The following is a 15,886-nucleotide window of genomic DNA, read 5'->3' on the forward strand; positions in this document are numbered from 1 at the left end:
ATTCATATGCGTAGATGATCCCCCGCATTGCACACAAAGCTCCTACTCGTTAAGATAGAAACCAGTTTGCACACTTATAGAACCAGGGCATTCCGCACTCACCAGTCTTGCAGTCTCATGTCATTACGGTGAGCACCACCAGCCTCAACAGTGACATGTGCAGCTTGTAGGGTTCACTACTAACTAGGGTTAGTTACTAGACTTGTGCCGATTGACAATGACATTGACAAACTCAGAGGATCGCAAACGCCACTTCCGTGGATACATTCCATGCAGTTTAATAGAATCAACATTTCACATGGTACACTGGTTTGATCAGGGTTTAACGCATCTCACTTAAACAATAATGTTAGATGCTCTGCACCATGGTTAGATGCTCCTCTTTTTTATTGCATTCAAATTGATCTTCATAATAAATAAATAAAATCATATTCATGAAGACGGTCAATTTGATTGAAATGCTGAATACAACAAACAAGTGGAGCATCTAACCCAGAGGTCAAGCCCCGCAGCAAGACATTTCTGGCCTGGCAGATTATTTTGAGATTATTATTATTTTTTTTATTTCTTTTCGTTTTTCATTTTACAATTAGCAGTGCAGTTTGCAGTTCTGATTTTTATTGGTCACGAGTCACGACTCACTCGAGTAAAAATCCCATTTTCTTTTCATACAATAAAAAAATATATATTTCAAAAGATTGAAAAAGAAACAAACAAATACCATGAATATAAATTCCCAAAAAATAAGATGATTATAATTAAGTAGACGTAGTGAAAATGGACGATCTACAAGCTAGGAACGTGGCACGAAGCGACGCGTTGTGCGCTTGTAGATCTGCTATTTTCACTAGTTTGCGTCGACCTGAAACGTTTGGAAACCACTTGTCTAGAGCCCGCCTACTGTATCCGGACATTCACACTGCCAGTCGATCACACGTACATTCACGCTCCGTTTTCCCCCCTAGACCGGATCCGCAATGTGCAAAGCGAATTGATTCCAGACAAGTCTGTCTGGACGGGTTAGCAAGATAATAAGTTAACGAGGCAAGACTACTATTCAAATGCACCATCTCACAAATATTGCAGGTAATCCTTTTCTTTTTCTCTGTTGAAGGTGAAATGCTCTCAGACTCAGACTTTAGATAAATTCATGCGATTCTCCATTTCTCCACACAGAAACACATCAATCAATTGATGTGTTTCTGCATAGATGCAGGCATTGTTATATTCTATATTTCACACGGTTATTATTGCGCATGTGCCACTCAGCAGACTGTAGGTGGCTCACTCCTCCTTAGATTAGTTAAAGTGGAAAAAACACCTGAGATGCATTGCAAATTCGTTGTAATTACTAAAACGTTTAGCGGTTATTCAATAAATAGATTTTAATCCTTCATCGTAGCAGGGCTTCTAGGGAACGTCTGCTGTCCATCTTTTAGTGCCGTGTTTATCCTCTTCAAATAGCACAGCATGTTTACAAGTTATACCAGTGACAAAGAAGATCAATAGCTCTCGCGCAGTGGTCCTGTGCTGTACCGTCGGTAATAGCACGTACCCATAGGGAAAATACGACAATATATCGCAGTATTGATTTCTTTTGCCCAATCCTGGTTAATATTCCTGATGCAACATACCAGAGTTGCAATGGTTGCCAGTTGCTCTCCTGGGATCACCTTGGGTAATCATCTCTATGAGGCATTTTCTTGTTTAGAGGACTACCTGTGCTTGTGTGCCTGTCTCTAGGCACATGGCTCCTGGTGTCCCGAGAGAGATGGCTGGGTATCATGAAGATCCAAGCTTCAATGTGCTGTATGCCCTGCTGCTAAGCAACAGTAGGTAGGAAACCACAGGGCTTGACATTAAGGCTTGTCCTGTTGTCCGGGACAAGTAATAAATCCTTCTGGACAAGCTCATTAAAAATGTACTTGTCCGTTGGACAAGTGGCTCTTGGTTTAACTTTTTCTGTGACGCTCCTAGCAGCTTTGTGCTGTATGCAGACTATGGACTGGCGATACTAAGGAGTGGAGGGTGGAGGGAGCAAGGGGGGTCGTTAGCAGTCCTTTTGTTATTTATTCTATAGAGTAACAAAGTCATGACGTCACTCGCTCATCCCCCGGTTCGCGGAATAATTTCTCTATGGAGAATAACATTGAGTCATCTCAAAATCGTCTCATATAAGCGGTCCAAAAATAAACAAACGGTCTCCGCAATAATGTCAGGGAGGCGGCTCTGTATGGTGTATGATAGCCAGTCACAAATATTTGATACAGTCTGTTTCTGGCGAAAATGTAACTAACATTAGCGTTTTCTCACCATCAGCTGATTCTTCATATCCATATGAGTCAAACCGCGGAGATCATTTGTTTATGTTTGGAACACAGTTCTTATATGGCGCGATATGAAAAAAAGTCTATGGGAATTCAAAATGGATGGAGGGGGGGGGGGGGGCGGGAACCAGGTAGGATGTGTAAATTACGTCAAACTTCAGTGATCTATTTCAGTCTGACTCCTATGCATGCAGAAAGAAATGACTGAAATGTCTAGTTTCTATCCAGACAAGTCAAGTGAATGGGAAATGTACGTATCCAAAGGACAAGTGCCTCAAAAGGTTAAAGGAGTAGTTCACCCCCAAAATGACTTTTTTTCTATTGATGTAGTCACGCCATGGAGAGTAGAGTTCAATAATATTTTTATTTTTTTGTCGTATTCTCAAGACAAAAATGTGATAACAATAAATTTACCCCCATCCGGAATCAATGGGGGTAAATTTACTCGAAGGAAATTTTTGTCTTAGGAATGTGACAAAAACCCAAAAATATTATTGAACTCTACTCTCCATGGCGTGACTAATCAATAGAAAAAAAAGTCATTTTGGGGGTGAACTACTCCTTTAATGTCAAGCCCTGAACCAAATAGAACTAGTGTGAGCTCAAAGGGAAAGACAGGGATGCATGCATCCGTCCTAAATTGGCCCATCACTCTCCATCTCACTTGGCCTTCCGTGAAGCACCAGCGCTCATTGGCATTGGCAATGGCGCCCATTTTCTAGTCATTGCCAAGGTCTGTGCAACATGCTGTACAATATGGAGCCATTCATAACCTCTGGGTTACTGTACATGTGAGCGGCTAACTCTGAACACTACATGGCAAGTGGAGATGGGAAGCATGCAGGAGAGATGAGGAGACCCAGCTGTAGAAGATATAATGGTTACATGGGAGCCTATCCAAGCCTGGCCACAGTGACACTTGAGAGGGATGGATGGCAGAAAGAAAAACATGGCATCAATACTTCAAGTTGTCAGTGGCTGAGATAAGTGTAGGAGAGACAGCTCAAGAGTATAGGTGATGGCAGGAGACTGAGGGGAGACAAGCAGAAAAAACACAGGTCCAGAGCACTCACATTGAAAACATTATGATAAAAGTGTGGAGCGTTTTCTCCTTGCCTAAAAATTGTCCTAACTGACTGTGTTTGTTGGATCACTGGCGCCAACAAGTGAGAAAGACTCTCAGGATTTAAATCCCCACTACTCAGTAGGCCTTCAGTTATAGTGAAACCTGCCCAGACAGCAAGATCAGGTAGCCTACTATGAAAGCAAACCAGGAATCCAGGATGTGTGCTCTGTGTGCAAGGGAGTCAAATAGTGGCATTCCATCCTGACTGCACCAATGTAGCTTCAACTCCATCCATCCAGACAGTGAAAGACTGACACACCAATCTCACTAATAATATGTTTGGCCTGTCCATCAGAACCTCCACAGGGAAAAGGGCTAGAAGGACCACATTATGTTGGGATTTCAGCAGTTCAGGAGTGACAGTTGTTCTACAATCAGTTCTGCATTTGAGATTATAATGAAAAAGATGGTGGAGGGGAGGGGAAACGCGACGTGACCCTGTGATCCTGGATCAGCAAGCTGTGCTCAACGAGGCTTGACCGGCCCTGAGCCCACTACTATCCATTTCAGAGCAACAAGCCCGCCAGTCTTGTCACATTACAGCTCTCTGATTCATGCTACACAAGCCCATCATCTCATGTGAGAGCAAGGCGACAATCATCTCCATTTCACATGAAGGGAGGTGTGCCACTTGTCAGGTTAGTGAAGAGGTGGCGCACAGCAAGTGGCAAAATGCATTAGGAGAGTTACATTGCTACACTGTAAAACCCTGAGTGCTGATTTAACTTTGGAACTAATGTACCTGAATGGACCAGTAGGGAGTTATAAATAGACACATTAACACTGAGGATACAACTAATATATACTCTTGAAACCAACCTTGGCACTGAATGTGAAACACAATAGCCTACACACTTCTCATCTTACTAGATAGCATTAGCTTGTCGGGTCCACGTCTACGCAACAGCCATTATCAGAAATTTACATCCACACATTTGCGTAATGCTGGAGTTACACGACAGAATTCATTGAATGAATAATCATGAAATCTCAAAGATGGATCACTGCTTTACATAAGAGAAGTGCAGAGAAAAGGGAACACAATCTTTGGATTACTGGTCTTTGCGTTCGCTCTCCAGAGACTACAGAGGAGGACTAGATGCATGTCCTCTCAGAATAATAAGACCTGAGGGCAGAACAGTTCTAGAGCTTGAACGAGCGTGTGGGGGTCTGAGGGGGCCTGGGGGGCACAGGGAACAGAAACAGAGATGGTGACGTGAGAGAGAGAGAAAGCAAGAGGGTTACATGTAAGAGGAAAAACAAAGGTCTTATGTCCATTACACACCTTCACATTCATGATGCAACACCATTTTCCTTTAGAATAAGCTTCCACTGTTCCAAATCATAATCAAAATAAAAACCATTTCATAGCAGGCTTTCTGTGAATCAATACATTAGCATTCCTTTGTGTGTATCGTACACTACAGGAACACTCGCATGGCCACGGTCAATGTGCCAATGAGCCTTCCATCTCATTCCCTTAAAGGAAGGGATGAACTTGACTAAATGCGATAGAAACATCCCCTGTATTGACGTCATAGTGTGTGTATTCCCAGAGTTTATATATTTAGGTCAATGTGTCAATTTAGCATTTTCAGTCAGACATCAACAGTGAATTGTAATTGAGACATAAATCGAGAAAGTAATGAATGGATGGATATTTGTGAACAAAGGACTGTATCACTAGATAAAGAGAAATGAGGAAATACGGATGCTCTGAGTGAGTGAGTGAGTGAGTGAGTGAGTGAGTGAGTGAGAGAGAGTGTGAGAGTGTGAGAGTGTGAGAGTGTGTGTGAGTGAGAGCCAGCGAGCGAGTCCAGAGCTAATCTAAACACCGCCAGCAGCAGGTAAAATAATTAGCGAGTACAAATTACATTTCATTTCAAAGTGGAACACATTTCAGTAAAGTTAGTCACCGTTTTTCAGGACAAATGGCATGGTCAAGCCCTGTATTCCCAACCAGTCCAGTGGTCTCATCATAGCCATAGTATAGTTGTTCATAGAGAAAAGTAGATCAATGGTCAAATATCATCCCTTTCGTACTAGCCTCTCATCTGCTGCACTGTAATTATCTCTCCACTGGGACTGGACGCAGGCTGCCAACGCATTAACAGCAATTATATCACAGGGAGGCAGTGGTGGAAAAAGTACTCAAATGTTTAGTTAAATTACTTAAGTAAAAGTATCAATACTAATACTGCAATGTAGAAAATCTAGACATATTCCGTTACAAGTAAAAGTCCAGAATTCAAAATGTACTTGAGTAAAAGTATGAAAGCATTGGCATCAAAATGTACTTAACTTAAACATACCAAAATAGTCATTATGTACAATGTCCCATTTCAAGTTTTCAAATGTAAAAATCTTTTGAAAATAGCAGATCTACAAGCTCCCAATGCGTAGCATCGCGCCGCATTGTGAGCTTGTAGATCGGCTATTCTCAAATGGCCGAAATGATATAGGGTTGAAGTGGTTGATGTATGTTTTGTGATAATAATCAAAATCTACAAAGTAACTAGTAACTAAGGTTTTCAAATAAATGTAGTGGATAAAAGTATAATATTTGGATCCGAGAAGTATTGGAGTAGATGTAGAAGTATTGGAAATTGGAAATACTCAAGTAAAGTACAAATACCTCAAAATGTAATACAGTACTTAAGTGAATGTACATAGTTACTTTACACCACTGCACGGAGGCATTTCAACAACATCCATTGGGTTCAATGAGAGAAGAAGCAACATGATTAGGGTGACCAGACGTCCCGTTTTACCCGGGACAGTCCCGTTTTCAAGCTGCGTGTCTCGGTGTCCCGACAAATATCTTTAAAACACTGATATGTCCCGCTTTTCAACATTCACTGCCTGTATGCAACCCTGAGGTGCGTTTGTGCGCGTGCACGAACGTTAGAGAATGGGTACGTGCGTGCGCGGTAACGTGCGCATTGATTTTAGGGTCCCAGTTTTAGGCAACAGTGTTTTGCGTCCCGGTTTGAGTGGCTGGAAATATGGTCACCCTAAACATGATGTCCAATAAAAGCAATAGAACTATGGATTATTTGCTGCCTAATAAAAAACAAAACAAGTAGGTGATGATGACCCCTTTGCTTATGTTGCTAATGCTCCCTGACAAAATTCCCTTCAGGAGAACAGAACAAAATGATGTTAAAATAAATAAGAACAACAATGATAATAAGTCCACCTGATTATTACATTAATAAAGGGCTATTCCTACTGCATTATTCAGAGTAGGCACAATGTAATCTCCTACAGAGAAATATGCACGCAATCAAATGAGGAAGACACTCATCCATTTCTTTTCCTTTGGGAGAACACACTACCTATTCCTAATCTGTGTTCACCATGCTGGGAGTGGGGGTGGGGAACCAGCTGACGAGGTGCCATGGTTGGGGGAGGGAACGGGGCGGAAAGAGCAGGAGCGTGGATTGGCGAACCATATCTCACTGTGCCCAACTGTAACATATTCTTCCTCCTCTTCTCTCTCACTCACTCGTTCACCCCCCTCCTTCCCTCTAGCCCTCCCTTGCTCACTCATTAACTCTGTCTCTTGGTTCTTTCTCTCTCCTCCTCCTTCTACCCTCACTCACTCATTCACCCCCTCCGCCCCCCCTCCCCCAGTTCTTCTTCTGCTGCCCAGGCCAGCCTAGAGACGGTGCCCCTACTGGTTGTGTGTGTCCTGAACGCCAAGGGTTAAGCCCCTGCCATTTTAACGCCACTGACAGATCAGACCATTAGGGTGTTACCTAACAAAATGGAAGCATTTAACCCTGAATCTGCCAGTCTGCCTCCGTGTCTGTGTGGCTCCACCTGGATTCCCCCTCAGCAACGTGACAACGACAACAGCAACAGCAAGCAAGCCCAGGAAGTGCAAGCCAGGCCAGTGCACGTGAGCACACAGGAATGCATAAATACACACGCACGCGCAGACGGTCACATAAAAACAGGCACATGCACAAGCACACACGCCAACATGCTTGTGCTCGCTCACGCATACTCGTCCACATGAACCAAACTAACATACAAAAGCACAGGGCCTTCCTCACACACTGACATTTTAAAACTTTAGTCGTCATCTTAGTAGATACAGATAAATTAAGTGCAGCTGACAGTTATATTGCACCATCATTTCCATGAACAAATTTAACTTCCCAAGTAGTAGTGTTATATTAAACTTTGGCAGAAGCGTTGGGTTGTATAACTAACTACTTGGGCCTGATATGACATCATGAGTCCAAATATTGTCAATCATCTATGCCAGTTACTTCTGCGCTGTCTGAGTGGGGAACACAGAACCGTGTTTTAGCCTCTCAGCCTTGACTGTCATTGCATGATGACACAGGTCTCAAAGTCACACAAAATGAATGAAAAGGAATTGGATTCCATCCTGCCAATTAATTTGGGGCACCGTGAAATGGGCGCATGTACTGTATGAATGTTACATTACCATTTGAAACTGAAAGAAGACAGCCAGAGCCAGATCGATCGGCCCTCAATGTCGGTGTAACATGAGTGACGAGGACAGGACAGTAATGTCCGTTTACCAGGGGGCATCAACCTGGCATCTCTATTTAGGGCAACAAATACAAGCGTCACGTGTTTAGTTCAGATTTCAGAAATAGTTCAGAAATAGGTTTAGTATATTAACGTTGTTTGTCATATCAGATCTGCCCTGAGCAACTTTTGTTTACAAAGCATAAAAGGCTAACTTTATTTACAAGTTATTTACAAGTGTGCAATGCCAAAAGAAAAAACTCAATTCAATTATTAATCAAAATTATTTGTATGACATTTAATGATCGATTCGTGACAGCTCTAGAAATTCAGTTTCAGCTTCACCCATTTGATGGCTGCTCAGATGATAATGATAAGCACTAAGGGAAGCCGTTACGGTAAAGTGTCTTGCTCAGGGACACACAGGCAAGCTGGGAGGTGAATCAGTGAGTGTCGGCAACCTTCTGATTACCAGACAGCCTCTCTACCCATTCAGCCCCAGTAGTCAAAATAGATGCAGGTGAAAGTAACTGACAATCATTCTGGGAAGATTCTGTTTTTGCATTCACTTGCTGAAAGTATGATTTTCTGTTACATGTGATTAAAAAATTGAGAGGAGGAAAAAAACAAATTATGTTCCTCGCTCACAGAATAAACAGATGATCATATTTGGATGTACAGCATGGCAAGCTACCTATAGAGTAATATTTATGTACACTCATCACTCCACCTACAACCCAAGTCGCAAAACCTGCCCTGCAGAAAGGCAAGCTCAGCTGTAATATTGGTTTTGTCTTTTTGTCTCAAAAAAATAATTGCATCACAATCGTTCTATTTATTTTTGTCTATTCAATGCATTTAACCTATTTAGAATCTTATACAGCCTAAGGTTCTAGCAAAGTTCAACGTAACTTTAAATAAACCATCATCAATTATAGACCTGTCTGATCTCTATATCAAAGTAAGGATGTTGGAAATATAGACTATTACAGGTTAAGAATAAATGAGAATTGGGGAAGTTTAACAGGCCTTTATCAAATGAAAACAAAATGACCCAAGCTTAAAGGGCAACTTCGCCGATTGTGAACCTCAAATGTGAGAACATGAAAGTGTGCAAGCTCACAAGATAAAGAATGGTGAACTTATGTCAGATTTTCACATCTTACTTGCAACAGAACGATAGCATTCAGGACGGCAAGTAGCCTTTTTAAAGATCATAATAAACTTTCTGTGTTTTTGACCCTCTAATCTCAAAATCATGGGATAGGCTTTCAACCATAATGTTTGCCTTGCAAGAAGTAAAGCAACAGCTAAACTTCTCCAACTGTCCTTGACAGGCATAATCTCCAATTTCAGCCAAATTGCTTCCAAATGCCTATCACACAAATCCTCTCAAACCAGGACTCCATACCCACAGACAGACCGGTGGGTCAGGAGGACACATGAAGACGACTATCAGATTACATTTCTTGGAATTGGACAGTAGCAGGAAGTGACCAGAAAAGCAGGGGGGGGGGGGTCCCAAACGGTGCAAAGGAGTACAATATTGATACAGTGTATCAAGACAAGATCATTGTGACTGCTGCTGAATAACACAACAAATGGGTCAGTCCCCTTACATTCTGGGTTGTGGCTTGTTAGAACTTTCATATAAGGCTTTCATAACCAGGTTTTTATCTAGGCCATACCATTATGCCCATGACCTCTTAAAGTATGGAAGAGCCCAAAAGAATTCAGTTGAAATTCCACACTGTCTCAATTAGACTGCACACATGATATGACAATACAGACTGCCGAGACTGTTGTTGTGGAAAGGATAGACTTGAATATATGACTGTTTCGCAGTTCTCCATGCTCACAGATGGCACTGATAATGTAAGTCAATATAAATGTGATGAAAGATTAAAATCTTCCAAAACTAAAAATGACAAAACAATGAACCTGAGCCTACACATCCTGGATGAGGTGTTGCCCATCATATCAGTGCCAGGGATGCAACTGTTCTGTTTAATATTGAACCATATGGTATGTAGCGCTTTTCTAAGTAGCCAAAGACGCTACTGTTGCTCTATCTGAATTTCTTTTTTGATGCTGCAATTTGTTTCAAGTGGATGCACTAAACAAGATTGTGCTGTATGTTCCAATACAGTCCATTGAATTGATTTATAAAGCAGATTTTACAAACAAGGTTTCCAAAGTGCTGCACAGGAAAAAATACATACATCAAGAAAATATGGTACGTAAGAAACTAAGCTAACTCCAAACAGTGACAATGACAATAAACATCTATAAAAACTGTGGAATAGAGAGACAGGATGGTGCAGTTCGCTGGGGAAAGCCATACTGAAAAGGCAGGTTTTGAAGGTTAGGAGGGTGGGGGCTTCTCTGAGAGTAATAATAATAATTTAGACCCTTTTGATCCTGCAGGGGAAATTCCGCTTTCAGCTTCACCCACCTTATTGCTGCCCAAGTGGTAAGACTCGAACCTGGGGCCCAGGCAGCCCCTCTACCCAAACAACACCATCAGATTAATGAATGAGAATATCATTAGCCTAAGCCTACTGCGTTGATGCGTAACTAAGGTGATGTCTGTGTTGTCCTCGAGTCTCAACTGGCTGTGGCATGAGCTCGTTCAAAAGTTTTGTCATTTTCCAACACAGGAGCTCAAGCAAAGTACTACTTGATAGCAGAGAGGGATTCTTCTTTTAAGCATAATACTAGCATAGGTAAAATGTTAAATATAAGCACAGACTAGTGGTATTAAGAATTTAAGACTATAGTTAAAGTGTGTGTGTGTGTGTGTGTGTGTGTGTGTGTGTGTGTGTGTGTGTGTGTGTGTGTGTGTGTGTGTGTGTGTGCGTGCGCGCACGTAATAGGAAAATAGCACTGATATGCCATGCATGTGTATCAACTACAATGCATGTTTGTCAAGTTGGCATTTCAGTCTGGAGCCTTAAGCCTCGAACAGAGTCGGGTCCGCGGTGGAAGGCTATCCACCGCGGTGTAGTGCGGTGTAGTCTTTTTGAGTCGTAAAACTACAACGTTAACGCTCAAAAAGACTACACCGCGGTGGATAGCCTTCCACCGCGGACCCGACTCTGTTCGAGGCTTTATGTGCCAGCGTATTCACACAAATACCAATTACTGTGGTATGTGATCAGTTATTCATTGAAATTTGAATGCAAATTAGCCTTGCTTCATGACAGATGTATTATTATTACTACACTTACCCTCTCAACTGCAAAGTTGAAAGTGAAAGGTGAATATATTATCCTCAAGTCAGAGTGTAATTAATGTACCTCATGAAAGTAATTACTCAATAAATATGGTACTCACTCAATAACCATTGTCACCTTTTTCTTAAAAGGGTCACCTCATTATAAACCATGTGGTGGACCAGGTCAACAGGTGGCCATTTCCCAAAGGAATACCGAACAAGACATATACAATGACATTATGGCCAGCAGATTCAAAGCCCTGAGTTGAAAGCAAGCAGTCTCATTAGCCAAATAATATTTACACAAAAAGAAAAGTTGTTATATAGTGAATACTATTTAGTTGGCTGTTGGACTTCAGGCCATAAACGTACATCACGATCTTGGAGAGGGTGTTAAAGGAGTAGTTCACCCCCAAAATGACTTTTTTTTCTATTGATTACTCATGCCGTGGAGGTTTGAGTTCAATAATAATTTTTTGTTTTTGTCGCGTTCCTAAGACAAAAAAAGTTAAAGCGTAAATTTACTCGCATAGATTCCGGATGGGGACCCAAATGCATTTGGGTCCCCATCCGGAACCAATGGGGGTGAATTTATTGTAATCAAATGTATTGTCTTAGGAATGCGACAAATACCCAAAAATAGTCTCCATGGCGTGAGTATGAGTAATCAATAGACAAAAAGTAATTATGGGGGTGAACTACTCCTTTAATGGTGCAGTGAAGAGCAGACTTTGAAGTATACTATGGGCCTCAACACACAGACAGATGCACTTCTTTTTATGGAGTACAGTTACAACCTTTACAGAGGTTAGACTCTCGGATCCAACTGCCTATTTAGTATTTATCCAAACGCATGTGTACAGAGTACAGACACACCTCCAATTATCTCAACACTGGTTAGCCTAACTGTAAACGTGGTGCACACATTTGAGTCAATATTAAGTCCAAAAGGGTAAACAAGAAATTGTTCAGTCAGTCAGTCAAACACAGAAATGGTTCAGTCAGTCAAACACTGGAGGCTTCCTCCCCTCTATACCTGAGAACAACAGCCTTAGGGTGGGATCCTGTTGACCTGCTCAACTACTAACAGTCGTCCTACTACCCTGCTATTAACAGAGTAGAGCTGGACTCAAAGCTATGTATTAGGGTTCAGAGGTACAGACATTGGTTTTTGAGTGGTGCAAACTAACTGCTAACCGCTCCTACGTTTGGCTTTGTGTGTATGCATTAGGCCTGGGGCGGTATCGACATTTTGTTACCGCGATTACCGTCTTCCCATTTACCGACGGTACTGCGGTAATTACCGCACCCCCGTATCTATTAATTAAGGTTCGGCGATAAGCCAAAATATTGCAATCATCTTCCCTAAAGTCGCCTCTCCACAGTGGAGAGGCGACACAGCCTGACCGCCCGAGTTATACTTCTCCGTACAGCACAGCGGGTATGGCTTTGAAAGGAGCAGATCTACAAGCTCACAACACATTGCATCCGCGACGCGTTCTGAGCTTTTAGATCTGCACTGTCGGGTTACCATAGTAACGTAGGCTAGCTAGTAGGCTTTTCAGACACAAACAGCTGTGTGAACAAACCAGAATAGGACGGGTAGTCAGATCGTGTACAGTGATTCTGTAAACTCACGTCACGTCGCAACTCTCAAATCCCAGTGATTGAGTGCTGCTATATACAGGTTTTAGTTACAAGACTTGACAGAAAAGGTTATAAAATCTCCGACGCGCCGCCGAACGGGCACAACGTGCGACGCGATGGAAAAAGTAAAATAGTTTCATTTTCGGTTTTAGTCCACGCGGCCCGCGCTCCGCCAGTAATCCGTATGAATAAAAAAAGATATGCCACAACACAAGGTATGTATTAACATCCTTGTGTCGTGTGGATTACAAAGAAAGTTTACGCTGCTCTGTACTCCTCTACGCAGGCAGCAGCAGTGACTGTCTGTGTCTCTGAGAGTGAGAGTGACGTATGTGGCTTCCAAACTGTGGTACACGGCCCAGAGCAGAGCGGCATGGAGCGCATGCGGTCCTCGCTTCTCCCCTGTTTTAAAACTCGCTTGTTTTCCAATAAAAAATAGACTTTTTTTTGTCTTTTTTTACCGCGGTAAGCACACTGACACCGCGGTAGACCTCGGTTTACCGCGGTACGGCGGTTACCGTGTCCAACCCTAGTATGCATGTGCACAAATCTCCATGTATGGAGTTGACGTCACGGACAGAACGGCCCATACAAGGAGATATATGCACGTGTGTCGTGTTTGATACCATGATCGCACTGCTCGCTTCGCAGTGTGGTTTTTGTATATTTAATTTGAGCCAAGGCGGGGCAGGTGGCCCATGCCCATGCACTGAGATCTCTGTCATTCTGTCTGTCCCTTTTTATGCCCATGTATGGAGATGCCTGGTGTCATCAATATGGCATCACTACTGACATCATAGACTGGCCTCAAAGTAATGAATGGGTACTCGGAACAATGGGTACAACGGATGTTGCATAAACAGGCATCCGTTCTATTCTCAATGGGCATGTTTCCCAACGGGCATCGGTGAAGTAGAGATAATGCCCAGGGCAATGAGCCAGGGTTTTCTCACCCAGTAAAAATGAGGTCCAACATTGAATGAGATACATTTTCCGGGACACAACCCCTATTTGTGTAAAACAGAGGTCTTCAACAGGTGGTCCCGGACCCCTAGGGGCCTAGGGGGTCCTCAGCGTTACTACAGGGGGGCCACCTTTGTGTGATATGATCATGTGTTTTACATTAATCACTTCAGCCCTAGCATCCCTATTCTTAGTGGAACATAATAACCCAAAAAATAGCCGATCTACAAGCTCACAACGCCTCGCAGCGCAAGGCGTTGTGAGCTTGTAGATCGGCTATGTTTTGTCACAGAGGTTTGGTGTAGAGGGAAAAGAGGAGCAGAGTAGGTATTGACAGTTCAAGTGCAGGTTAAATATATGAAAATACACATTAATCCAACCAACACAGATGATAGTGCTGCTGTCAAACAAGTCTAAACTGTATAAAAAAATCCATGAACATTTTAAATCTGCAACACAATGTTATACAACATGTAATGGGGGTCCCTGCTTCATCTCTCTCTCAGCTAAGGGGCCCTTGGCCTGAAAACATGGAAGACCCCTGGTGTAAAGTCAACGCCATTTTCTCCATCCGATAGCACTGGCAAGACGCTACTGTATATCTGCTCACTCTGTGGGTGTCTCAGCTGCTCACCTCAGGGTCAACAGGATAGCAGACTGCTCCCACATCAAACTGATGAACAAAATCAAATGTAGGGTAAGATTAACTGGAAAAGCTATGTAATTTTTTAAGTCAAATTGTTCTCACGTCACTTAAGTAGGCAAAAATATATACCGGTATGTATTAAGTTTACATACATTGCTGTTCTATATGCCCTTTCAAATAATGTCTTATGCATAAATGTAATTTAAGATGATGAAAATAAACTGAATACATGTGAATTTCATTCACCAAACCAACTGTTTACAAGTGAGACCATGTTGATATTTGGTATGGCCTTTATAATAAGGGTCCTTTTCCACCCACTGCTTCCTTCATAGAGCAGTGAGTGAAGCTTTCAATTTTGCATCTAATTTGACAATCAGGCATCTCTATGCTATGCCTACAATGCATGTCTCTATCTCAGACATTCTGAGTGGGTGAATGACTAAATTGATCTTATAACGAGGCATCCCAGTCACAGAAAGCATATCATTCACAGAGAGAATGTCTCATATTTATTAATCTACACAGTGATCCAGTGGCTTTATTCAGTGTCACACAGAAAGCTCACATATCTTCCCTGCCGACTCAAGCTTGCAATTAGGCTTCATCCCTTTAGTTTCAGACAAAAAGGCCAGATGCATGCTGGCAAATGTAGCCTTGCATTTGATTGGACTAAGTCAACCCTTACAGTCCCGCTGCCATTTCCTCTTACCTTCTTGACAATGATGGCATATACTGACAAGCCCCACCACAGGACATTTAACAACTAGCAGGCATTCACAGTCACAAATCAAACACACAAAATGTAGTATTTGAAAAGGTCACTTCCTTCCATCCATAGATACCCTTTTTTTTGTAGCTCCGCTCACCAGAGAGCTAGCTGTAAGGTTGAAAATGGACCCAACAATACGTTAAAAGTTGAAATTTGGGGTGAGCAACTATGTGAACAATTACAATGTCTCCATCCCCTTACAGAGAGATTGTTCCATCATGTCAATTACCATTCTATATTCAAATATATATTTGAATATTAAAAAATATATATTTGACTGTAAAATTAAATAAATATATATGCGTGGCAAGTTCTCGTAGGCCCTAGTGCGTGCCTGTACAAAGCAGCTGGTCCCGTGACATTGATTGATAGACTTCTTTATTGACATATTTGGAAGTACTAGTAAAAAAACACTTACAATAGTCAAAGAGATAAACACAAAAAAACGCGAAGGCTTATTTCCATTGTGGTTCTTTCAAAGATGGTTAAATACATATAGTAATATAAAAGTAACATGTCTAGATGTTACATTTAGGGCATATAGTTATGAATACAGGTCCTGCTATCATTCAGCCATCCTTTGTGTTAAGATTTAAAATTGTCCTTTGAGACCATGGATTTAAGACTTTTAGGAAGCCCATTCCACATGACAGCTGCTGAGCTGCTGCTGAGCTGCTGC

At 42.0% G+C, this 15,886-nt stretch overlaps 1 protein-coding gene across 3 annotated transcripts in view; it reads right to left on the reverse strand.

The window, feature by feature from the left end:
- gatad2ab (GATA zinc finger domain containing 2Ab) overlaps nucleotides 1-15,886 on the reverse strand; it is a 48,169-nt gene that overhangs the window by 24,906 nt on the left and 7,377 nt on the right. Inside the window, exon 2 of one of the 3 annotated variants that reach the window (XM_080734806.1) lies at nucleotides 7,916-8,035. The exons of the other annotated variants lie outside the window; for them this stretch is intronic. Within the exon in view, the coding sequence (XP_080590932.1) occupies nucleotides 7,916-8,022 (107 nt within the window). The 5' untranslated portion in view covers nucleotides 8,023-8,035. The remainder of the gene's footprint in view (nucleotides 1-7,915; nucleotides 8,036-15,886) is intronic. 3 annotated transcript variants of the gene reach the window in all.

This window comes from Nannobrachium achirus (genome assembly GCF_963921795.1).
Source record: "Nannobrachium achirus genome assembly, chromosome: 1".
NCBI classification, from domain to species: domain Eukaryota; kingdom Metazoa; phylum Chordata; class Actinopteri; order Myctophiformes; family Myctophidae; genus Nannobrachium; species Nannobrachium achirus.